This window comes from Varanus komodoensis, unplaced genomic scaffold (assembly GCF_004798865.1).
Source record: "Varanus komodoensis strain SLA01 unplaced genomic scaffold, ASM479886v1 scaffold2, whole genome shotgun sequence".
In the NCBI taxonomy this organism is placed as follows: Eukaryota; Metazoa; Chordata; class Lepidosauria; order Squamata; family Varanidae; genus Varanus; species Varanus komodoensis.
The window spans coordinates 14977240-15003079 of record NW_025335568.1 but is presented as its reverse complement, the minus strand read 5'-3'; the positions used below and the strand labels follow the sequence as shown (position 1 = coordinate 15003079).

General features: G+C 40.5%; 1 protein-coding gene across 2 annotated transcripts in view; it reads right to left on the bottom strand.

Annotated features, from left to right (window-relative positions):
* Positions 1 to 2305: 2305 nt before the first annotated feature.
* CCSER1 (coiled-coil serine rich protein 1) overlaps positions 2306 to 25840 on the bottom strand; it is a 494606-nt gene continuing 471071 nt past the window's right edge. Inside the window, exons 9-10 of one of the 2 annotated variants that reach the window (XM_044428521.1) lie at positions 14134 to 14211; positions 2306 to 3508 (exon numbers count right to left, since the gene is read on the bottom strand). In XM_044428521.1, coding sequence (XP_044284456.1) covers positions 3407 to 3508; positions 14134 to 14211 — 180 coding nt within the window. In that variant the 3' untranslated portion in view covers positions 2306 to 3406. Of the gene's footprint in view, positions 3509 to 4276; positions 4616 to 14133; positions 14212 to 25840 lie in introns of those variants that run through there. The other variant, XM_044428522.1, reaches the window with a different exon arrangement.

Below are 25840 nucleotides of genomic sequence, written 5' to 3'. Positions count from 1 at the left end.
AGCATATCGCTCACCTTCACCTCTTCACCTTTTCAGCCAACAAAAGAAATGTAGTCTGATGTCACCCAGGGGAACTCGTTAATGCTTAATTTTATGGAGACAGATGGTTGCCAGCACCAGCTCTCGCGTTAAGGTACGAGTATTTCTCAGTTTGAGATCAGCCTCGTCCTATTGTTTTGTAGAGAAAACGACCTGTGTATCTCTATTTAAGGATGCTGATTGGAATTTTGGCCCCAACCCAACCTATTACATCATATCATGTTAGCATTCCAACAGTGAGTGGGAGGGGAAAGATATGATCAGTGGGGGCTAATTTATTGCATGTTTGCTGCATGCCCTGTTACTTCCCAGCAGCCCATCCATAAACTTCACTTGCGTGCTGCAAAAAAACAAGGGTAAAGACAGTTCTCAGAGCTTAATTAATTGCTTCTGATTTAACATTTGCCCCTGGTAGTTTTTAAACAATGGCATTTTCACTTTAAAAAAAGAAAAAAAGAAAGTGATTTCTCTTACCTCTTGGAAAGAACAAGGTATACAAAGGAAAGAATTGTGGGGAAAAACTTCTCTCGGTGCAATATTTGTAAATTAGGGTTCAGCCACTTTTTCACAGCTGAATATGTACCTTTCCCATCTTGCGCTGCCACTGGTTTTTACTTTGGTTTTATTCTGCTTTGAACTTTTTGGTTTTTGCAGTGTTTTATTATGCTTTCATACTGCAGAGTTTAAAATTTTATTTTGTGAACCGCACAGAGAACTTTGACTGTTGGGCTGCATAGAAATGGAATCAATCATTCAATCAGAAATATGGGAGTGCCTCTAAACCTAGAATGTCACTGGTCTCCATCAAGGTACACAGGCCACAGAAAAGTGCATTTTTAGAGAATTTTAGAGAAATGAAAGCACTTCAGTTATATCTTAAGAGATCACGCTCCTGTGCAAGTTTGGTGAGAAGTTTGAACATATACATGCAAGGTATATCTTGAATAAGTGTGCCATTAAATATATCAGGATTGTTGTTGGATTTCTGGGGAGGACAGAAAATAAGCCATTTAGGCTTATCATCCCAGTAAATCTGCAATGAAATATTGAGCTTTGCATTGCAATGGCATTCACAATCTGAATATCTATAGAGCGAGGTAGTTAAAAAAAAAACATTTCAGTACTGAAATGATGCATTTAATGTAGCACATAATGAATCAGTAGCCATGTTTTCAGACCAGGTGCATAAAAGTCTATACAGGTATTGTACAGATGGAAGTGATGGCCATAATATTCTTTTCAGAAGCCCTGTTCACACTTGTCTGCCCATGTACAGCTGTTGAAGGGCAAAGGGGCCGCGGAACCATGCTGTGGACCCTGCCTCCAGCAAGGCATCGCCATTGGCCCAAGTCCTTCAACATGTGGGCATGGAAGAGGGGAGCACTGCTCCACACCACGAGGGCACCTGCATGATGGACAACTCACGCAGCGTTTGCAATGTGTGTTACTCTTGTGTGATATGTGAACGTGAGTAGCTCTGTTCGTAAGCAAGGGGATACAGTCTGTTATTTCAGTGCCTCTCTTGTGGGCTGTATTACACAGGTGCAAGGACTAAAATGATCTTTCTTTCTTGTTATTCAAGGAGGCACCTAAGAGTTGATTTCTCAAATATCTGTTTATAACAGCAAACAGCTTCTCTCTCTCTCTCTTTTTTTTTTTTTTTTGCACAATTTTCTTAGATACTATTCAGCCTATATCCATTACAGTTACACAAATAATGACCAAGCCAACCATAATGAAGGTACATTTTGTTGATTAAATTAAAAGGAGGAGGAGAAGCTGTTGTTGTTCAGTAACAGAGATGAAACATTTTCCAGGCAAATCATTCACATCTATAACTCCACGGATGACAACAGCTCAGTTTGCAGATATGGAACTGCATAACTGAACACTCCTGCTTGAAACTATTGTTCTAGATAGATTGGTGTTTATTTTTATCACTTTATTTAGACTACATTTTATAACAATACTCCTAATGACCAAAAAGCAGATTTAAAATGCAAAAGAAAATGAACAAGCACACATAAACATTGCCTTTAAAATCATACAAAAAGAAAAGAAATAGGATCTTAGAGACAATCTTGTTTTTATGTGCAGGGTGTGTGTATTTGTGCATGTTTGTATTCAGGATATGGTTTCCAACCAACCCACTGGATTGCTTTAAAAGGACCTTGAATCTTCATGGAGGATAAAGCAGTCAGTGTGGATAAAACATGGCAACGTATCACTTCCAGGTTCCTTACATTCTTACCTGCAAAATTAAATGCGGCAGTCATTGAGACAGTTGTCTAGCCAATTCTCAGGCAGGATCCTATACAGCTTTACCTGGGGATGATTTGTATTTAAGACCAGAACATCCTATGCATGTTCTGACTAAACATGGAGTTTCATTGGGATTAATTTCTATAATGTTGGAGACAATCAGGGAACCTCAGTCAGTTACTAGTAGAGAAGTTGAAAAGAGGAATATGAAAAAAGACTGGCAGAAATTCAATCTAGAGGAACTACTTTTCACTACTCTATTATGAGAAAGGTTAAGATTTAATCCTAAAAATCACAGTGTTTTTTAGTTTTGTATAGTAAAACAGGAGGACATGAAGTGACAGATCTGTAATCTCTATTAGATTTGTCTGTGCAAAGAGGCGAAAGTTGAAAAATTAGAAAGAACAAATAGATTTTTTTTCAAGTAAATGATTCATTTATGAAAGAAGAGAATCAAGATGAGAACTGACAGCAGAAAAGCAAATGAACTAGAGAAGGAAATAAGATGACAGCAGAAAAGCCCTGTTGATGTATCCCTGCCACCTACGTTATACTGTGAACATTATGCAGATGATTGTATATCTCTTGGAGGTACAAAACAATTATAGTATAGTCTGGCTTGAGTAAATTTTGAGGGAGGTATTTCTCACATAATATTATGCAGTCAATTACTGAACCATCATCTTTACAGCTAACATTAAGTACAGTATTTTAATTCACTCATTACCACCCACTGAGTTGTTCAAATCTGAAATCTGGTGAAGGAAAAACATGTAGTATAGTAAAAGCCATGCCACCAGTGAAGCTCTTCAGTGTGCTGTGGTCAATAGTTTAGCTAAAGTTAAACATGATTAAGGCTGCAGCTCTATATACACTTACTTAGCAGTAAGCTCTTTTAAATTCAGTGAGATATATTTCTGAGAAGCCAACCAAAGAATAGAGAATTGATCATGACTAACTGTAATCCTGCATTTACTTTCAGTGGTGCTTAATTCACAATTACTTTTAGCTGAAGTGAGTCTAATGTATGCACAGAAAATGGAAGTTTTAGCAACATTGCCAGAAATTATTGACTGACGCCAGAACAGAAGCCGCAACCTTGAACTTACAAGAGCTGAGCAGGACTGTCAAGGACAGGATATTTTGGAGGCCATTCACAGAGTTCCCACAAGTTGGACACAACTTGATGGCGCATGACAACAGAGACCTGCAAGGGGATTATGCCATGGCTCGGTGTTACAGCTGGATGCAGACAGCAATGTATGCTTAAATATGAAGAGGGGTAGTTCAGATCTTGGTTCATATAGTTTAGTTAATTAAATCCCCCAGTTTCCTAACAGATGGAATCATCTTAGGGATTCCTTGGAACATCGCAACCATTAATTGACAGGCTTCTCAAACCAAGGTGACTCCAAATTTTGACTCAAGCAATTATTCACAATGAATTTGGAAGCTCTTCTTCTGGAAAAATATCTAAGTGATATTTAAGGAAATAAAACAACAACAACAACAATGAACTTTCTCTGGCCAGTTTTGTGATCTCTGAGATAAGATGCAACAGTGTGGCAAGAATTGTTCTTCAAGGGCACCTTCAAGGATTAACGACAGCATGTGTTGCTCCCAATTAAACATTTCCTTTCACACTCCACCACTGGAACCTTCCTGTTGTTCCTCCTTACAGTTACCCATTTGCTCACCCACCAAGGGCAAGACATAATTCCTTAAAAACAAACAAACAACTTAGAAGAGCCACTACACAAAATGGGGTCAGTCAGTGCTGGCGAAGACGTTTTGCTGCCTGAAGCAGAATGTGAAATGCCTTGCTGCAGCTTAACTGACACCTTCTGACCCCCTCCCTCTTCAGCACCACCATGGGCTGCCTGAAACAGGTCACTTTTCACCCTGCCTTAAAGCATGGCTGGCACTACCCAGTATGTACTAGCATTGCCCCAAAGATAAAACTGTACACGAGTCATGGAAGAGTAAGTATATTTTATTCTGATTTTGCAAAATCCTGTAATAATTTATTGGTAATAATTTAATCAATTATTTGCTAATGCGGTTGAGAATAGTGAAGAATACATCTTGTTTTTCTGTATTGAATAAGGCATTTTTTTCTGCAACATTAGACCTCTTAAGTATGGCCAGCACTTGAAGCAAATGCATATTCCTCTTTAAATAGGCAAAACAAGTTAAACTAATTATCTTGTAGTGTGTGTCCCATATATTTTATTTAATTAAATAATGTTGGTACCAATGAGAAGCTGAGTGGTTTGTAAACTGAACCTTCAGTACATGAAGAATTCCACGGGGCCTTTAAAGAGAAGAAGAAAAAATGATAAATGACGGCTCAGAGATTAAGTTGCATGCATCACTGGTAGCAGAGACATAAAACAATATTTGCATTACAGATGCTTTGTGTTCTAAGAAGGGTGGACTAATATGGTTAAGCCAAAAATATAAAAATGATTAAAGGCACAAATCTATGCATGTTTAGACAGAAAAAAGTCATGCACTTCACAGCATGTTCCAGCTAGCCTGACTGGCTGAAAGGATGCTTGGAGTCTGATTCTGTTCTGACTAAATCTGCACAGGATTGCATCCTGAAAGAAATATGGTTGTGTTGCAGTTATAATCAGAGAAATACACCCAGCATATATTTTGTATATTTAACACTGCACTTTTAAAGACAGAACTTGGAGAAAGATGCATCCAACATGGAATACAACTAGAGGATAAACTTGAACCAAAGCTAATCTGAGTAAGTGGCATGAACTCACTAGGTGGCTCTATGGGCAAACTCTCTCAGTTCCAACCCCTCATACCTGCAAGACATGGATAAGCTCATGGATCTACCTAAGGCTTGTTGGACGCATTACAAGCACATTTATATGAAGCACTTTGAACAGTATAAACCATTATGCTAAGGTAGTTAGCAGTTAGCAATGTAATACAAAGGGGGAAGAATATGGCTGGCTGTAAGGAAATATGGATTTTGCCAAATTAGTTCCATCTGTGTTTCACTGATTTTTAAACAGTTTCAGGTTCATCTTCCGCTGACTGGCCAAAACTTTTTAAGGGCTATAAGAGAATGTCATTCCTGTCTGCATACATGTATATGTACAAGTACATATTTGCACCATTGTGCAATTTCACTAATGCACACTAGAATACACAAGTGTATGCTTGTGTACATGTGCATATCTCCCCAAAATTAAAATAATGCAGTGTAAGTCTGAGAAATCTGTACAACTCAGAAAAAGATGGCCCACTGGAGAATCCAAAGCTCAGAACTGTAGGAATTTCAACGAGTTTGAGTTCACTGTGGAGTTTTCTGTTATTCCACAGAAAGCAGACTTCTTTAAGATTATTCTGCTTGAAACACGAATGGAGATCTACCAGATGAACCATCCATTTATTTTTATTTTTTTTAGAGTGCAAACTAACTGGGGGTGGGTGTCCCCATAATCTTCTAAAATCTGAAGATTATAAGCACTCTATGCAGTCTAGAAGGGAACGTGGAATCCATTGACATTTCCATGCTCTTTCCATTCTGCACAGCATTTAGATGCCTGATTTTGGCCATCTAACTTCAGTGCTCTGGAGGGGAGGATGGAGGTTGAGTCATGACCAGGATGTGTCATATTTGGTAGTACTGGTTTTCCTCACTGCCCCCTGCAATGTCCCCTAAATCACTTCTCTGAGGTCATGCTCATGACCACAGAGAAGGAGCCAGATCAGAAAAGGGCTGAGAATCCAAAAAAGCCCTGGCCCTGTACACTCTAGGATTGCTGTGGCCCACTGCTTTGAGGGGAAAAGTGTTATAACATGGCAAAGACACAGAAAGATATATTTAAAAGGTACATACACCCATGCCTCCGGCAAGCATATTATACATGAAATGAGGAAGAAAAGGAGATGAATATACAGACATGCAAATATGAACCAAATAAGTAAAGGTAGAGTATAAGTTTCCAGATAATATGATTAAAGGCATCAAGGATATTTTAGATGCTAAAGCTACTATCATGGCGAATGTGGAAGATAAGGAAGAAGAAGGGGAAAAGAACATATAAGCATGATGTCATTTTTGTCAACAGACAACAGAAGCAGAATGTGTCAGGTGACAAGGACGGGCTATTCCCTTGCTTTCCAGGAAACCACAGTGCTGTGTGCCAATGTTTCTAGCCCTAAATGGCAGCAACAAACAGTCTGAGGATGTGCTGCAGCCATCCACTAAAGACAGGATTGAACTGCCAGATACATCAGGTGAAACAGCCCACGAGCTTAAGCAGATCTGTGTTGCAGTGTCCATTTGCCCCCATGCCGACTTGTTGAGAAGATGCAGGGGATTGGTGGTAGGGAATGAAAAACAGAACAAGATCCATCAAAAGGAGAGGAACATATAAAAATAGGAATATGTAATTTTGATTCCAGATTCCAAGGAACAGGAGCTTAAAACGTCTATCATGAAGCTTTCTTTACTTTTCTTAATATGGTGCCGTTACCACGCACTGCGCCATTTGAGAAGAGATAACCAGTTCTTTTCAGAGACTGGGTTGAATCCAAGAGAATCTTCTGCGTTCAAAATGTGCTACATGAATCCAACAGGGGTCTTCATCTTGCACAAGCTGAACTATCAGAATTGCTAAAGAGCCATCTATTGGAGCATGTTCTTGACTCATGTGAAAGCTTTTGTGGAACCTCACTAGTGTGGTGATTGTCTTCAGTTGGTGGTTCTTTGGTTCCAACCCATTAACCATGAGAATGTTTTAAAAGCTTGCCTCCAATTGTTGAGATAGTTAAATGCTAGTGATGGGAGAAACATGGAGCACCTGGGAAATAACATAAAAGGAGGAGCCAAAAGACAAACACAGTGTTCCAGATCACTGAAAGAGAAAGGAAGAATGCAAAAGCAGCGGAAAAATAAGAGCTTCCACAAAGTTCCATTTTCTGAGGAAATCAAAGTTGATCAGACTGATGCCCGTAACCATGAGATTTCTAGGAAGAATTAATGTGAGCAAACTGTAAAATTTAGGTGCACACTGCTGTAAAAACAAATTAGGAAGGACACATTTCCACATGCGTTTCCAGCACTCAATGTCCATTTTGCAAGAGTGAATTGGACAGAAACAGATAGGTTTACTCCATAGGAAAGATTAATTAGGGATGAATGCTGCACCAACAGAGCTTTTTGGCTGAAGGGGCTGCTTGACTCTTGCAGTCCTTACAACTGTGTGTAATCACATTACAAAAAAGCATGTAATCATAGCTGGCTGCAGAGAAAAGGTGTCCAACTTGGAAGCACCAAATATAGCAGAATAAACCTCAAACTCTGATGTTTAGTATAGTAGAATATTCAATACAGAAACAATTGGGCAAAAACACAATAGCAATTGTTATTATAATGCACATGTTCATTAATACTTTGCAACAAACAGGTATTTTAAAATTAAGCCCATCTGTCGTTTTATCACTCATCATATAGGTTTTGTTATTCAGCTACTGTTAATTGGTATAGCTGTGTGTGTAGCCGCTAGTTACAAGATATCCAAAGCTTTCTCCTACCCTTAACTGCTCTCAGCAGAAAACAGAAATTTAGCAATTCTCTTTTATCCTGTCAAATGTCAACTTGCTCAATAGGATTTTATGGAGAAATATAAATAACCAGCGATGCAAACAAGAACCCCAAGGTATACATGTATAAATTTCTGTTTTGCAAGCAGCATCTGCATCTTTCATTTTATTGATGAAAGTTGCTTTGGGTCAGTTATAAATTAAATTAAAAAGTACTTCAAAGTACTGTACAGCACAATTGTCTTCAAATAGTCCTGTGCCATATATATGAATTAAATCACAATTAAAATATATTGCCATGATTAACAACTCCAGAAACTGACAAGGAATTGTCACCCAGTTAAGATACATGCCAAGCAGGCCGTATTAAAAGATCCCAGGAATGTGCAGTCCTATAAAAAGAGGGAGAATCCTCCTCATGACAGAACCATCTTAAAAGACTAGCAGCCCTCACATTACCCACCATGATTCAGATGAATTGGCCAAACTACTCTATAGTTATGAATATGTGTGTCGTTTTATGCCTCTTTGATTGTTATGACTTTCCTCCCCAAACCCCCGGGAAGGATTTGTAGCTTGATGAAATGTTGAAAATTCTCCATTAAACCACTCCTGAAACTAGAGTTAGTTTCTCTGACCAGAAGGGCTCATTATTAAACTAGTTTGAGTCTCTCTGTTACCCCTGTGCAGCTGCTCATGAATACACAGATTGGAGTGAGGTGAATTAGGACTGTGCCAGCCACTCCGGTCAACCCCCAACAATGCATCCAAAGTCCTGAGCAAGCCTGCAGACAAGAGGCATGCATTTAGGCTCTTTGCGTATCGTCAAGAAAAAGCATGTTTCTTCAGCCTTGAAAAGTCTAAAATGTGTGATGCCCAGGAGTTTGGCTACAGTGGGCACAAACCATTTTGATTCCTTCCTTCCAGAACATCTGTACTGAGCTGGAAACAGCAGGCTAACATTTCTAATTGGTTAATAGTTTCCAAGTATGTGCTGTGGTACAAAGAAAAGATGATCCTTCCTTTGCATTTGGGAGCCAGTTTCATACTCTTTGGCCACTGGATGAGAAACATGACTGATAACTGTGCCACAGCTAAAAGCCATTATGCAAATAATGACTGGTAGACAAAAACAATGTAAAGTTAAATGTGCAGAGGTCTGCTCTGCAGCCAGCAAAGCATGGCTACACAACAAATCATATGCTACGAATTCTAATGGGAATGAAACTTAGCATATGTGGGTGTTTTCATATAAGGAAAAGCACACACAAAAATGCTAAATCTTAACCATTTGTGGCTTATTTTTTGAAATCTAGACTACATTCAGAACCGAGCCTCGGTTGAACATTTATGTATACCATTTGTAAAGTCTTCATGCAGCAGCCATATTGCCTTCTTTTAATGTACCTGTATGTATAAAAGCCCCACTGAGTTCAATGGCACATACTTCCAATGAAGTGTGTTTATCAGTGCAGCCTGTTCCACTGAAAAGGGGAATAGGGCTTAATCATGAGTGATTGCGTCATTAAGCTTTCTTTCAGCCAGTATTTGCAGGAATGTGCCCTCTGTATGGGGGGAAACACCTTCAAGAAAGAAAAAAAAATGTTTTAAAATATTTAATCTCAGATGGAAATTCTCCACGCTAACAGCTCCAGCTATGGATATGTAAGGAGGTGTGTATTTTTAAATTGCTTACATGAAAGAACTCTCCCTTCAAAAGTAAGTGGTATTCATGGTTCTGCTATCAATCTCTGAGTTGTTACTTATACTTCATATTCTCTGTTTTCCAAGATCAAAGATGGGCAGTCTGTGGTCTTCTAGATGTCTTGGCCTACAGTTCCAATCATACCTAACCATTAGCTTTGCTGCTTACAGACTGATGGAATTTCATGTTGGACCATCTGGAAGATCACAAGGCCAGTACTTTTTTTTTTTTTTTTTTGCAGAGAAGATTGGTTTCTTGAATGAGAATAGTAATAGTAGACAAGCTTCCCTGAAAAGACAGTTGACTCACTAACAGTGTTCTCAGTCTGCTATGTAGAGCTTCATAGACTGTTTCATGTTCTAGGGCTAAAATGGGCAACGTACATTTCCTACCAGCTGGCCAAATTCAGGGCACACAGAAAAAAGTGATCTTCAATTATGCTTTCTCCCTGGGAACATTAAAACCTAAGACAAGTAATCTTTGGAAGAATCCCATAAACTAATGAGAAATTGACCAAGGGTCTACTAGGTTCTTTCATACCATTCACCATGAAAACTTTTAAAATTAGGGGGCAGGTTAGGCCCCAATCTGAGTACACAACCTGGACTATGCTATAGTAGAATCCTCTGCAGCATGTTACATTTGGGGACAGGTGCCTGATGGTTTATCAAACTACAAGTTAATGCACAAGGTGTATCCTCCTGGTAGGGCATTGGAAAGACCCAGTCTGAGTTCTAGAAAACACACACACAACACACACACATACACACACACAGAGAGAGAGAGAGAGAGAGAGAGATTGGGGAACTAATAGCTAGGTCAGATCAAAGGTAATATTTCATTTAGGCTTGAGACACCCATTTCTTCACTAATTATAACATCTATCCCATAAATTCAGGTAATTCTATTACCAACTGGACTGCAGCCTGATTTATCTTCCATGCTTGTTCTAATAACCCAAGTGACACAGAAGACATTATTCCTTGATCACTTAATCAAAGAAGTCTCTGAAGAACAGAGGAAAGTGAAGAACACTAAATTGGCATTGATCCTTTAAGATATGATCATCAGTTAGATGGCAAATTTCCTTTCTCTTTCTCATGCACACTGCACGTAAATAATTTTGCTTGCATTTTAGATTTCCCCTTTTGTCACCTATACTATGAATTTTAGATACATAGTACAGGTACAAATTTTTCTTCGACAGTATCATTTTTGACTAACTTTTGGATGCAGTCTCTTGGCTACCTATACCAAACTTACTTCATTGTGAATACAGTATCTTGTTTCCTCCATTTTAATTACTCCCTATCTTTATCAGTTCATTACAGGCAGGGCAAATTTCTAAATGCTGGGCACACATGAGTATTTCAGGTAATACAGACATGATTGAAATAGCAAGCAAATGCAAGCGAGGAAGAGACTAATGGAGAACAACAATAAACTTAGGCTCATAGTAATTAGTTTCCCTACAATCTTAGAAAACAAATACAACAAAATAAAATATCTTCTGGTCTTGAAATCTACATATCTCCAAGGAGAGTGAAAATATCTGAATTTCATCCCTGTACTCCAAATTTCACGCCCTGTAGATCCAGTTTTGGGGACTAGCCTCTAAAATATATGACTCAGCCAACCCAACAAGTGGAAGATTTAGGGTAAAATGGTTAATGCTGACAGCTGAAGTGAATAATACAGTTCCTCTTAATTGCAAAGTGAAAAGGCAAATAAGCAATTGTACAAGCCCTTCTGGTGGAAATAAATCTTTGAAAGCATTCTGAAAACATCAGAAGTGCAATGTATTCCATAGTAAAACAGAATCATAGCAAGTAGAGTTGGAGCCAACAGGCAAATTGGATCTAACCTCCTGCCCACTGCAGGACTCCAAGTTAAAGTATATCTAACAGATGGTTGTCCAGCTGCTTCCTGGATGCCTCCAATGTGGGAGAGCCCATGGCTTCCCTGGGTAATTGCTTCCGTTGTCACACTGCTCTAACAGTCAGGAAGTTCTTCCTGATATTTAACCAGAATCTCAATTCCTGTAACTTGCACCATTAATTTTGTGTCCTGTACTTTGTGCAATTCAAATGTAAGTTAAGTTTAAAGTATAGGTCAATGCACATCTTAAAGGTATCATGGTTTAATTAAACTAGTATTTCTAAGCTAGGAACCTGTGTTCAAACCTGTGTTCCTGTTTTTGAAATATACCAGCATCAGAATTCTCTGTTTAATATTTCCCTGATAGAATTAACCCACTGTGCATTTTTAGGCAGAGAAAATCTTACAACTCCCAGCATGCTCTAGCCAGGCCTAAACATGCAAAGGATTTTAGTCTAATATGGTGAAGAATATTCCAGAGCTGTAAAATGAAGGCTGTTGGCTTTAATAGCAATGGGGAAGTGTATCCACTCCAGGTTGAAGCCAGAACGTGTAAGGGGCTGTGCATGGGGCTGCACCTATTTTGGAGAGTAGGGGATACTGTTCAGCACCATGGACAATGGTCAGATTACACCCCAAAGTAAAATTGTAGCCATCAACTTCCACTGGATATGTATGAACCAAAAACTAGTTCTCATCCTTGCAACTTGATTTTATCACTTAGCTATCAAAGGAATTTCCTTTCTCAGGCTAGAGAAAGCATAGTTTTATTTCTCATTATCTGTTCCTCATCTCTCTTTTCCCCGGGGTCCCTTTACAATATAAATTGGCTGGGTTTGGTGACATAAAGGCATATGCATATCTGGCTATTTAACTTCTGTGAGGAAAACATATGGTGATAGAACTGCAGATTTGGACTGTGAAACTCTGGAGATTTGCCACTGGGCTACAAGGAAGTTTGGCTGGCACAAACTATTGTTCAAAAATATGGCCAGTCATGAACAAAGCAATAAAAATAATGCTCAGGTGTGTCTTTGAAACTTTGTGTTGACTTGATTACCCTAAGAGATTGCCTTGAAAAGGAGAAAATTTATCACACTTCATAATATTTTTAGTTTGGCCATACAGAAAAGGAAGTGGAAGGGTATGTTAAAGGATTTTCTAAAAACGGCACAGAATATTTACCTTATAGAAAACTTTTCACCTCAGACTGGTAGAACAGGCAAAGTTACACGGGGCAAGCACCTTCTTGTGATGTGAGAGCTTGTATGAAGTGCACTTCCAGAAAGGTCCCATGAGCCTCTTTGGCAGATTCTCTAATCCGCCTGACCATTGCGGCTGATATACAGTTGTTTACAGCTTAAACAGAATTAATTTCTATGGCATGTCAGCATGAGTAACTTTCTCAAGATCTGGGTGTTTGTGTGTTGGTCTTCTCAGTGTATTATTAACCAAAGTTTTATTCTGGTATTTCATTACTTAATTGAGCCTCAGTGATGCCTTCTGATAGATAGGATATAGATGTTACAAACAAACAAGCAAGCAAACAAACAGTAGAAGAGCCCATTGAAGTGTGCAGATGACCTAGAGTCTTGTTGTAGAAAAGCAGAAGCATAGAATGCAGAGGTGGCCATTCGAATATGCAGGTCCTAGGTGGTATGGAACTCTTGTGTGAATATTTTACACAGTAATGCAGGTTTTCTGACTTGCTCACAGACAGCCCCAGGACTGTCTTCCAAATGGAAAGCCGACATGTCAGAGAGCTCGTATACAGAATCAGTCATTCACAATATCATCACTATTGTTATTGTCACTTTTTTAAACAACAAAACAAGTCCCCCTTTGTAGTCAATCCCCAGGATACCGAACAGAATGGGATTCTGTCATTCACTAAATCTGATTAAAGAACAGAAATTCCATAAAAAAATAAAATCAGGGTATAAGTGGAACCAACCAAAAGCTTGTCTAAGCCTATGTCCAAGGTCTGAGATCCACTTTAAAGGATATTACTAGGGAAAACACAACAGTAATATGATCCTTAGATAATTCAGCTTGAGATGCTCTCTCCAAGCCTTGATTACCAATGCATTTTCAAGAGAGGTTATACATGTAAAAGTGAACAACACACAGAGACTAAATTCTTCATTAGCTGATATAAAGGAGTGCTTTGTTAATGGACACAATTGATATTTGCACCAGAATAAAAAAATTAAGTCAAATTACTAGCAAAATTTCTCATTAAGACCCAATAATTAAAATATTAATGCAAACTTTTGCAGGGTTCATTTGTAACATAGTGCAGTCTTTGATAAAGACAAGTGTAATAGGTTCATCAAGTTGTTAATAAGTAGATACCATTTTTTAATATTGAAATATGAGAAAATCTCAAGTTCTACTCAGTCTCCACAGTTCCCTGCACAAATTCTAGAGAATGTCGGAAAACTGTTGATAAAACACACAATTAATAAGACATTAGTATGCTGGCAGGTAGCTGTAATTAACATTTTCTGTCACAGAAGGCATCAGAGAAACATTTACAAGCAGAAGATGAATGATACCGCACACTTTTACATCAAGACACAGACACAGCACTAGTAAAGGAAAACAGGTAGGTAGAGATTTAAATATCAGTGCAGAAGATAAAAGAAAAACTGTTTAATACAGCTACTTACATCATGGCCTACAAGTTCAGTCTGTGTGGATTTATCTACTTGAGAGACAAGACTACTCTGTAAATGTTGAGCTTTCTCCTGTGAAACGAAACAAGACAATATACTTCAGGTCAGTCATAATTTTTCTTCACTGTTTGTTTCCAACTACTAACATCCTTCACCCGCTCTGCAAAGTGAAAATAGAAGACAGTAACAGGTACTGGAAAAAAGGAATTTTATAAATTCTCAAAGGAAATGCATCCCCTTGACAAGCTATTCATCAGCCAGGTCTAATACTTCAGATTAGACTTAAGTATAAATCAGCAGCATTAAGAGGAGGCCACCATGGTGTGATACGCAAAGAGCTATTTGCTAAGAAGCTGATTTAAGACTTCAACACATTAAAAAATAAATAAAACATCCACAATTATATTCTCTAGAGGGACTGCTGGAATTTTACATGCCAAGCCGCCTGTTATTCACTGAGAAGATGCACGGACCTTGACGCAGCTGAAGGAAAACAAAAATCACAAGAGAATCAAAATTGTAAAGGACTGTGAGTTAATATATGATTCTGCTATTAATAAAAACACAGAAAACAACATTTCCCTTGTAAATATTCCAGGTTTTATCACTTCCCACCTCACACTCTTGTAACTATTTCCTTCTGCATTCCCCAGTTCATTGTTTTTTAGTTGCACTTGATGAGGAAATTCATCATCCACCACACTCAGTTCCACTGACATCTCTTCTAGAAATGGAAAATCAGTCTATTTCAAGTCTGCATATTCTACTTAGCCTTGGGGTCTTTTCAACTGTGCAAACATTTATTCATAAATATGTTTCATATCCCATTTCCATGTTAATGTGCAGTGTATAGTATTTTAAAAACACATTTTTAAAATATATCTTTCTTTAAAGTTAAAAATTTCAATGTAAAATAGATATTTTTAAAGTGTACATATATTTTTGATCTTAGAACTGTGCTGGAACATTTGGAAGTGAGAAAGTCAGTGTCTACTAATAAGCATATTAGTCCAAGAGGTTTGCATCAGGTAATTCTGTTTTAGGATTTGTTAAAATAAAAATCCTCAGGTATCCTTACTTCCATCTGGGTGTTTAGAATTACTTCTAACAAAACAAATTAGATAAGTATTATTCGTCTTTGGTTAATTATTTCACATTATTTAGCCTATGGAAAATGGTTATAACACCTTGGATTGTTATAGTGGAATAGTTTAGCTTAGGAAAAAATGTGATTAATGGGGATACATGATACAAGTATACACATGGTGAGCCATCCCAAGACTATAAGCGATGGGCCGGCATACAAAAATTCTAAATAAGTAAATAATAAATAAATGGTGTGAAAAGGGTGGATTGGGAGATATTTTTCTTATTTTCCCTCGGTATTAGAACCTGGTGCAATCCCACGAAGCAGACTGGTGGGAAATGCAGGTCAGATACAGGAAAGCATTTCTTTGCACAGTGCAAAGGTATAGAATTTACTTCTACAAGATGCGGCGATGGCCATTGTGATGAGCCACCAAGACTCACCAGGTCGAGTCGTCCTCACGCTCTGGCTGAAATCACACAAGCAGCTAAGTCTGAGGATGAAGGTGAAATGGAGGCTTGCCTGGAAAGGCCTTGAGACAATAGGGAGGATCTACCACAGCTGTGGGAGAATAAAACCTCAGGTGGCAAGCACTGGGCCAATAGGAGGCTATGAAATTCTGGAAAGAAGCAAGAAGAGGGGGAAAGCAGGTAGAGAAGAGGGGCTGGAAGGAGGGGAAGGAAATGCTTCATGCCATGTCAGAAGGGCAAGGGTGATCCTATTTGCAGACTCCTGCTCTCATTTTCTTTGATATGGAACTTTTCAGCAGGAAGAGACAGAAGGACTGCAGGCATACCTCAACTGGGCTCAACATCTTTCACAAAGGGTGGACGAGCCTCAAGTACAGCTAGGCCTGGGAGCTACTTCCCCAGGAGAGTTTGTTCCAGGGAAAGAATGCATGTGAATGAGTGCCACCACTGGGCCTTATCAATAGAGCAAATGCTCCAAACAAAGCGCAGAGGGCATTTTGTGATTTAAAGTGAAATGGAAGAGGAAGGAGGTGTTAGAAGTCTCCCAGCTGGCTGGGTCTCAGTGTTGTAACTAGAGGCAATGACTTAGAAATAAAAACTTTCCGGACTTACCTTTGAAGTCTTTTGCATATGGAAGCTATGGATGAGGATGGGTTCAGTGTACCCCTTTCTGTTGGTGGCACATAACCACAACTTTGCTTGCTGCCTTTAAAAGGAGAATGGATGACTTCACAGGGGAGAAAACTACCCATGGGAACTAATCTTGATGGCTGCACGCTTCCTCCAGCAACACAGGCCATATGCCTACATATACCACTTGCAAAGTGGGCAGAAGGGTGCTGTTGCTTTCATGTCCAGCTGGTGAGCTCCTGCAGGCAGCTGGTCGGCTACTGCATGAACAGAGCATGAGAGCGGTGCCATTCAGCCTGGCTTACAAAACTGTTTGCCACCACTTGTAAAAATATAATGCATATACATTTGCTATTAACTTTGGAACTGATTATGAGCTTCTGAACATGTCCATCTAAGTTGGTTGGATTAGCTCTTTTCTTGCTCACAGTAAACTAGGATGGCATCACTTCTGCCAGTGGGTGGAGTGAAACTCCACATGAAAATGGGCATTCAGTGGGGAGGGTGATAGCATGGTGATACAGGGCATCCTGATGCATGATGCATCTCCAAACTACAGATCCCAAGAGGTGCTACTGGGCATGTGCAAAAGATCCTTTACATTGAATAGGGGTTGAGTTTCAGGGGAAACTTTAATCTGAACTTGCGTGAGTGAATTTGTTATTATCCAAGGAAATGATAAAGTCACCAAGGATAAGTTTGCCCATCACTACATAAAACACAGCATAACATATGCATGTTGTCTCTGAAATGCCTTAAAAATTTAAGCAAGTCACCTTAAGGATCCTTCTGGTCCAAAACAAACTCAGAAATCATATGCGTTTAATATAGAAATAAAACAAAATCATGTGTGTTTAGGATCATGTTCCAGGTCCCAAGACATTCACAGGAATTTGTGTCAGAGGGCAACCTAATTGCCTGATAGTATCTACTAGCCTTTAACTTGTGAGCTAGATGGGATCGTCAGCATGACTGATCTCTGCCCTCTTCCATTTCAGCCTGAAGGCTGGTCTGCCACACTGATGCAGGGAACCCTGCAAACCCCGGGTGGCTACGGCGTGGCGTGACCCTGTTGCTCTTCCATAAACCCTTCCACCAACTTGCACCAGTTTGCCTTCTGTTTAACTGTAGCGATACAGATGTGCATGCAGCTGCTGGTGCAGGACAGCCCTAGCATGGACCTGCCTGTCTCATTATGAGCAACAGCTGCTTTCCAGGATACATTATACATGAAAGACTTCCTTTGCTATTGATTTCCATGGTAATAGTCCTCACCTGGACCTGATTTTATTATATGCTTCCTATAAAACCCTGCTAAATATCAAATATTGATTTCTGGTGAGATATAAATCCCCAAATAACTCCCTAAACATAGACCCATTGAAGAAATAGTGGTCAGAGACAGAATATATGATAGCATCTTCTTATACCTGTCATTGTTGTGCCTTGTCACATTCTACATTAGGGAAGGAGATGGAGCGAAAGGGAGAAAGGAGGGAAATTGGATCTTTCTGAGGTCTTTGCCACCATGCTGTGCTCTCTGTATTCCATGGGAAGAAGGCGAGTTCTGATTCAATTGGGAAACAGTTCCGCAATAGGGAAGCGTGAAAATCATGGGCCAAATAATTCAGAGGTTCGCACAAGTGTGTGCACACACACAGCCTAATTGCTCCTGGTTGGCTCTCCCTTGCATAGCAGTCCACCGCGTGGGACCTACGGGAGACTAGCGGGCATCCAGATCCCCTTGCATGCCTTCTTCAGTCACTTCAGCCTGCCCACCTGAACTTTATTCCGCCTGTGTCCCAAGAAGGAACGATGAGGTCCTAATCATGTCACTCAGAAGGGGCTGAGGGCACAGGGGTAATGGGAGGTTTGGGCTGGTTAAGAGCTGGGAAAGGTGCATGAGGGGAGAGGACGATGCAAGGGTGGAAAAAAGAGATTCCGGGGAGTAGGACTGAAAGTGGTGATGTGTGTAAGAGGCAAGGCAGAAGTGAGAAAAGTGGAGCAGGGAGCAGGCAAGGCAAATAGAAATCCACAAAATAGATGTTCAGGGACCAAAGTGGACCCACAGGTTCTAAAAATAAATAAATAAATAAAAAATAGGAAGGGGCAACTGTGCCCACAGTTCCCCAGATGAGCAGAAAACAAAGTGCAATGGCAGAACCCAGTGTGGCGTAGTGGTTAAGAGCCTGGGACTGGGACTCAGAGGATCTGGGTTCGAGTCCCCGCTCAGCCATGGAGCCAACCGGGTGACTTCGGGCCAGTCACAGACTCTCAGCCCAACCTACCTCACAGGGTTGTTGTTGTGGGGATAAGAAGGAGGAGATGTAAGCTGCCTTGAGCCCTTTGTAGGAAAAAGGCAGGATATAAATCAAAAAATAAATCATAAATAAAATAAATTCTGGTTTGTGGCACATTTTATAAGTCATCGTGCACGTGGCTGTAAGTTGTGTGCCTCTTTAAGACAATGAAGCGCCAGTCTTCCACTCTGAAAGACGGTTCTGATTAAATGATTTTTCCAATCAACTGAGAAAAAAAACCTGTAAAGAGGAGGACATGATTTTAGAAGAGGCATTTAAGTAAGAAAAGGGGGGATGCCTCGTCTAAGCTGCAGTCATATACTCGTAATTTTTCTTTACCATTTTCCTGAAGTATCAAGCAGATCATATGACTATTGATTACAATTATTACAATTTATATCTCTGTTATGTTACATTCAAGCAGAGTTGCTTTATTTTTGAGCAAAGGACAATGTCTTTAGATGGCAAACTCCACAATAATTCAATACATGCCGCACTATTTTGAAATTCATTGAAAGACTGATGACTATGGGGTATGTGCATTGCAGGCAAAGAGAGATGGGGGAATGATGCACCAGGATTTGGTCTAATACTGAATATGACTTTGCGATTACTGAATCATAGCTTGGGGCAATAGAAACCAGAAGCAATTTTAAAACATTTGTGGGGAAGTAAAGGAAAATACCGTTGGATAGCTGGCAATATGAAAGACCATCCTAGTGAAAATAAATATTAGATTAGAAAGAACAGGCTAACAGAGGCATGCATCTGTATGTATTACATGCATTACAAGGATACCAATACAGCTATAATCCCTTTTTGGCTGGATGCTTACTGAAGTTCAATTTAAATTGACTGATTAACTAGTTGCTCTTCATGAATGAAAAAAACAACATGCATAAGTGCATGCAATGTGTCTTAATTGAGTAATAGCTACAAATAGGATTGTCTTTTCCACAAATGACTCAGGTTTTTTAAAAGCCATCTGACGCAATGATCATTGCCACATTTTGCAGGAATGAAAACCATTCTGTGCTGACTTCACTGAGGTAGATCGGAAATGCATGCTCTGGTATATCCCAACTAGCCCCGCTCTGGTGCATTAACCCCAGCTGTTTTTAGCTTCATAGGTTGCCATGGCAAACATAAACCTTAGCAATGTCCACCACTGTTCGGTCCAAACATATCCCACCATCCTCAGGTGATTTGCAGTATCATGAAAAAGGTGTAGACTATTTGTTCCCACTGGCCTTCTGCCTCTAGTGTGAGGGGCTGACCTAATCAGAAACCAAAGCTTATGACTGCATCTAGCCCAAGATCCTGGTCCCTAATGCTGTTTAACATCTACATGATGCAATGGAGAATGGCCATTTGGAGCAGATGCTGTTGACACATGCAGCTGTGCATCCTTTGAGAGCTGAATTAGGTGACACCTGGATCATTATCTGGGTTCCCTGATGGGCTAGAAAGGAGCTTGTAAACTGAGTCCAGGGACTAGTCTGTTGTCTGTTCTGAATGGGGCTGAACTCCTGAAAGAGCAGATCTGAAAACTGGATGATTGGTGAGAGTTTATCTGCCTTAATGAGTGCAAATAAGGGACGGCCAGTTTGTAGCCTTCCAGATGTTGTGGGCTGCCATTCCTATCAGCCCGAGTCAATCGTGAGGGGTGGTGGGAGTTATAAGTCTGGAAGGCCACAAGTTGCCCACACCTGAGACATTATTGTTAGAAGGTCTGAATGGTTAGTAAACTCAGTGGAAAGGCAGAGGTGGTCTCTCGAATAAAATGAACCTACATCATATATCCGGTAAGTGTTTTGGGCCATCTAATACAAATATCTGAATGGCAAGTTAGTGAGGCCAACACTAGTTACTTTCCCCATAGATTTTACTGGCAGGTGCATTAGTCAGTTACATTGCAGGAATCATTACACTAATCTTATTCCAATTGCAACTAATGTTTATTGATGTGTCTTGACATTAATTAAATCTCACTGTTATGTGCTTCCAATATTTTTTCTGCCTACCTAGCTGCAACAAGGCCTTGTGATATCCAGACTGTATCAGCACAATTACAAGCAAGAGAAAGATAATGGAAGTTCCCATTAAAATATACTTCAAGGAGTGATGTCTGTCTTATCAGGACAAGAGAGTGTGCTACATGGATGGCAAGCAAGCCACTATTAATTTTAACAGCATTTAACCAAGAGAATGTCACCACCATATAGAAGACCAACCACCCCCTCTCACATCAAGCTTAGTATCAGTGCAAATTAGAACAAGCTAGCAGAAGTGTTGAACTTGCATGGTGAAAGATACCTGAAGCTTCCTAATTAACAACTAACTCTTGTTGGTTGCTGCTATGTCTGGGATAATTATCCAGGCTTGAGCTCACTGAGGTTCTCCAAGGTTTGCCTGAAAAAATGTGCGTATGTTCATATTCAGTGGTGCAGATTCTGGACCTGAATTTGAAAATAGTAGTTCAGCCAAACACTAGTTGCTTAACAAGCCATATCAAACTAGTATTGTTATGACTAAACCAGCCCTCTGAGTCAAGTAAACATTGATCATGAACAGAGATTCCTTCCAAACCAGAGGGGCTACCTCCTTGCCCTTTTAAAGCCTTCTCCATCAGGAAGTAGACTCCTCAAGCCACCATATTCAAAGATAGGCTGGACATGCACATGGTGGGCATGTCGTGAGCGGAGCCGGCTGGAGCCGGGGGTCAGACTAGATGGCCTGGGAGACCCCTTCTGACTTGCTCTGTTTCTATGTTTCTATATTCATAGAGGACACTGGTCCTCCAAGGCACTGGGGTTGCTTCCAGCGAGACAGCTGTCTCCTTCTTCCCAGTCTCTGTCTCCATCAATCTGTCATGAGGCAGTCTGCATCCTGCCTTTCCATTAAAATGCAACAAGCAGGCAAAAACTCCACCAGGTACAGCATAATTAAAATTCAATAAAAACTATTGAAACAGTAAGGGGGCATGATACACAATTTTCCATCAAAAATGTACTCAAAGAATTAACAATAGCATCCCTAGCTACCCTTTGTCATGTGTAGGGTGGATGTCAAGGGTAGGTGTGGTTGGGCTCCTGCCAGGGGCCCACTGACCAGAGGAGCAGAAACCTGCTTTTCTTCTTACTGTCAAAACATCATTGTTCATCTGCCTCACATTATGGAGGCAGTCATGGTGATGATAAGGCAACGCAGCTGCTGCCACTGCTGATGACTTTGTCCACCAGGGAAACAAGTGGTGGAATAAGGGAAAAGAGGACGAAGAGCAAATAGCTACTGGTCACAAAAGCAGTGAGAAATCCTCTTGCCCAAGGGTCCTCAGGGACCTGCAACCTGATCTATTTGTGTGTCCTCTTGGGTCAGAAGTACAGGCCTTGGGCACAGCCAACCTTGGGAATGCGGTCTTTTCACTGCAGTCCTCAAAATCTGATCCAGCTTCCTGAGAAAGGTTCATGATTCCTCATCATTGCCCACTTTTAGATGGGCAGTGAAAACAGTTTTATTTTCAGTAAAACAACACTACATCTGATTAAAGGACAATTAAGCACTCAGGTTATGGGGCAGCAAAGAAATGGAATTAGAAAGATTAAATAAATAAAATAAGTGCCTATATATTTTCTAATTTATTTGCTTCTTACTGTACTACCATCCTGAGACTTTTGTGATGGGGTGGTATAAAAAAAGCTTTAAATAAATGAATAGAAGCTATGGCTCTTCAGATGCTTTAATTCACTATGCCAGCTCCCATATCCACTGAAAGAATTTCCAGCATTCAGTTTAAACAGATGTCCCATTTCCCTCTCATAAATACTATAGGGTACATACAATAATAATAATGCACTTTGATATGTTTGGACATAATGCTGCAGGAATTCCAATAACCTGAAGTTATCTTGGAAACCTTGGTTTTGTTCCCTCAGCATTTGTATTAGATGATGGTAGTTAATTACACGATCACTTTCACTTTCTTCCAGAGTTAAATATAATCATAATAATATAATTCGGATATTATTCTCTGTGGTTTTGCCATTCTCAATGAAAGAGGTATAGAATAGTGCTGGTGGACTGCTTCAGTGTAGGATGAGGCATGAAAGCTCCAGGACTGCTAAAGAAATTGTGATTTTGGACTCAAATCCTTATGCATAGCAACAGGCATAACTAAAGTTTACAAACGCAGTCTTTTCATTCCCAAAGTGAGAAAGACAGAAAACACAGATTGCTATCCACACCCCATTATTCTATGACAGCCTCGGCTGAAACCAACATCACTCCTTGGGTATTAAATAGCATCATGGACTGAAGACCAGAAGATTCAGCCATTTGTTGCAGAGAGATATGAAAATAGTTTAGAAGAGGCTTTGCATATTTGATTCCCACCAGGAGATTGGCACCGAGTTCCATGCCTAGGAATGTCCAGCATATCATTAATCTGATGGTACCAAGAAGTCTTATAGATGCCGGAGTGATGACAGATTTCTGTAGAAGCCTACTAGAAATACCACAGGTACAAATAGTACCGACACTGAATAATTATAACAAGCATAGACACATGCATGAAAAATGCTAACACATTCCTGCGACATACAGAACTGTGAGAGTTTAGTTATGTGCTACCTATTGAATCCTCATGATTTTGCTAGGGTTCAGACAATAAATGTATTCAAAGAAATTTTTACTACTGCAACTGGATATTGGGAATGTTTGCATGACATGGGAAGCCATGGTGATCTCTTACCGTCATGGATCTTTTAGGTTGTCTGGACCCAGTTCCAGAATTCCTCCATGGCAGAATTAGTTTTCTGAAACCATGGAGAAAATGGGTGTGATCTAAGGTTTCCATGCTTCCCTGTGGCTTCTCTTGTCTGCACCAGGGATCACCGCTTTACCACTGTTGGTATGGAAATGCCATGAAGTTCCCTAGCAAGAGCAGCCATGGAAGTAACTACTTCTAGCCTTGATTGGTACCACCCTCAGTTCCCTAGCAACAGATGTGTCATTCCTCACTTTATTACCATTGGCTGAGCACTGAGTCCATCCCCCTGTTCACTTGTGGAAACAGGGAGACAGCACAGAGAGAAAAGGGGAAAATGCAGCAAAACTGCTTATTTTCATTTAATAAAAATCTCTATGGAGACTGGAGTGCCTACAGACATATAGGTACGGTCAAGAGAGGAAAGGGAGAAACTCACCTCAAGAATGCAGCAGATCAATCAGGAGGAGGCTGCTGCTGTTGATAGGCAGGAATAGATTTATAACAAGGATTTCACTTGTGGGGGCTGCTGGGATGAATGGTGGGGCCAGAGGGATGGGTGACCTTTTTTTTTGTCTGACCAGTAAGCTCAGGCAAAAATCTGCACACCATGGAAACAGGACAGGGTTCTTTGTTATATCGTGTGAACCCAACCATGAACTTCTTATATATCTGGAGTTTTAATCATCTTCTTTGTATGGAGTAATAAAAAACAATTAGTTTTTTTAAAGCTATTTTTTTTTTCTTTTTAAAGCATGTTTGGCACACAGTGAAGGCATGCCTAGCTTCCTGGGAAAATGAAAACATCAGCTAAGAAGTTCCTACTCTCTTGAGTGCTAGGCAGGTCTCAGCCAGATTGCTGTGTTCAGAGGCAGTGGTCACTTCGATCAAATATGCAACAGTATGGCGAGCTCTGGAAGGATGAACCGACTGGAGATATACTCAGACTTTGAAAAGGTCTGCCACAAAATACCCTCCCTCAGTTTTTATTTCACCACATTTCAGGTGAGGGACCCAAAAATATGTAAGGTGTTTTGGGGAGGGGGTCTTATGTCTGTGGTGCAGTGTAATAAGCACTGATTTAACATCCCTCCCTCATTCCTTAAGATTTTCTGTCTGAACAGTGGCTGGGGAAAGTTCCTAGTTGTGCAACCAGGAGTCTGCAAACACTTGTGGACTTCTTCTGGGCTCAGCTCACTTCCTTAGAGCAGGGCAAGCACTGCAAACAAACTTTCAGAGAGGCGTGACAGAACCCTACCACTGCGCCACTTAAAGAATATGCTAAAAAAGCAGGAAAAGAAATATCACTCAGTCCAGTGATGATGCTAATTAAATACAGAGGATGAACAGACTCAGGCAGAAAAGCTAATCATTTGGGGGAGAAGGCAATATAGCTTGGCTGGCCAACAAAAACTCCACGGGCAATTGGTGGTGTGTGCACCTCAGCCAGAGGGTTGATGCAATTTCTTACCTCCCTCCTGCGCCTCAGTCAACATCAGAGGTTGGGAGGCAGGGAATGGCAGGGCCATGCATAGAACACCATAGTAACTCAACAGATGCATTTGCAGAACCCCTGAGAGGAGCAGTGAGCATGCCACTTGGATGCACAGAGGCCTTCTTCTCAGGCAGATCATAGACACATAGAAACAGAGCGAGTCAGAAGGAGCCTCCTGGGCCATCTAGTCTGAACCCCGGCTCCAGCTGGCTCCGCTCATGACATGCCTACCATGTGTATGTTTAGCCTATCCTTGAACACCCTCACGGATGGGGCCTCAACCACCTCCCATGGAAGCCCATTCCATACCCTCGGGGTCCTGTCAGGGAAGTACTTCCTGGCATCCAAATTGAATCTTGGTTCCCTGAGCTTCGCTCCATTGGAGCACATCCTGCCCTCCTCTGCAGGGGTCAATAGGTTTCTACCCACCTCTGTGTGACACCCCCTCACATATCTGTATGTTGCCAACAAATTGCCTCAGATTCTCCTCTTCTCCTGGCTAAAAAGACCCGGTTCCCTCATTCTCACCTCATACAGCTTTCCATGCAAACCGGCCACCAACCTTGTGGCCCTACACTGCACTGACTCTAACCTGGCTATATCCTTCCTGTAACAAGAGGCCCAAAAGTGAAAACAATACTCCAGTTGCAGGCGCACCAGAGTTGTACAGAGTGCTAGTAATACCTCTCTCGATCTAGAAGCCACACTTCTGGCTATGCTACCAAGAGTGACATTCACCCTCTTGACCACCGCTTCACACTGCAGACTCATGTTTAGCCTGCAGTCAAACAGCACCCTGAGGTCCCTTTCACAAGTGCTGCTCTCCAGCCACCTATCCCCTAACCTGTGCTTATGACACCCATTCCTGTGTCCCAAGTGCAAGACCTTGCACTTATCCACATTGAATGCCATCCTGTTGTCTTCTGACCACTTCCATAGTCTGTCCAGATCCTT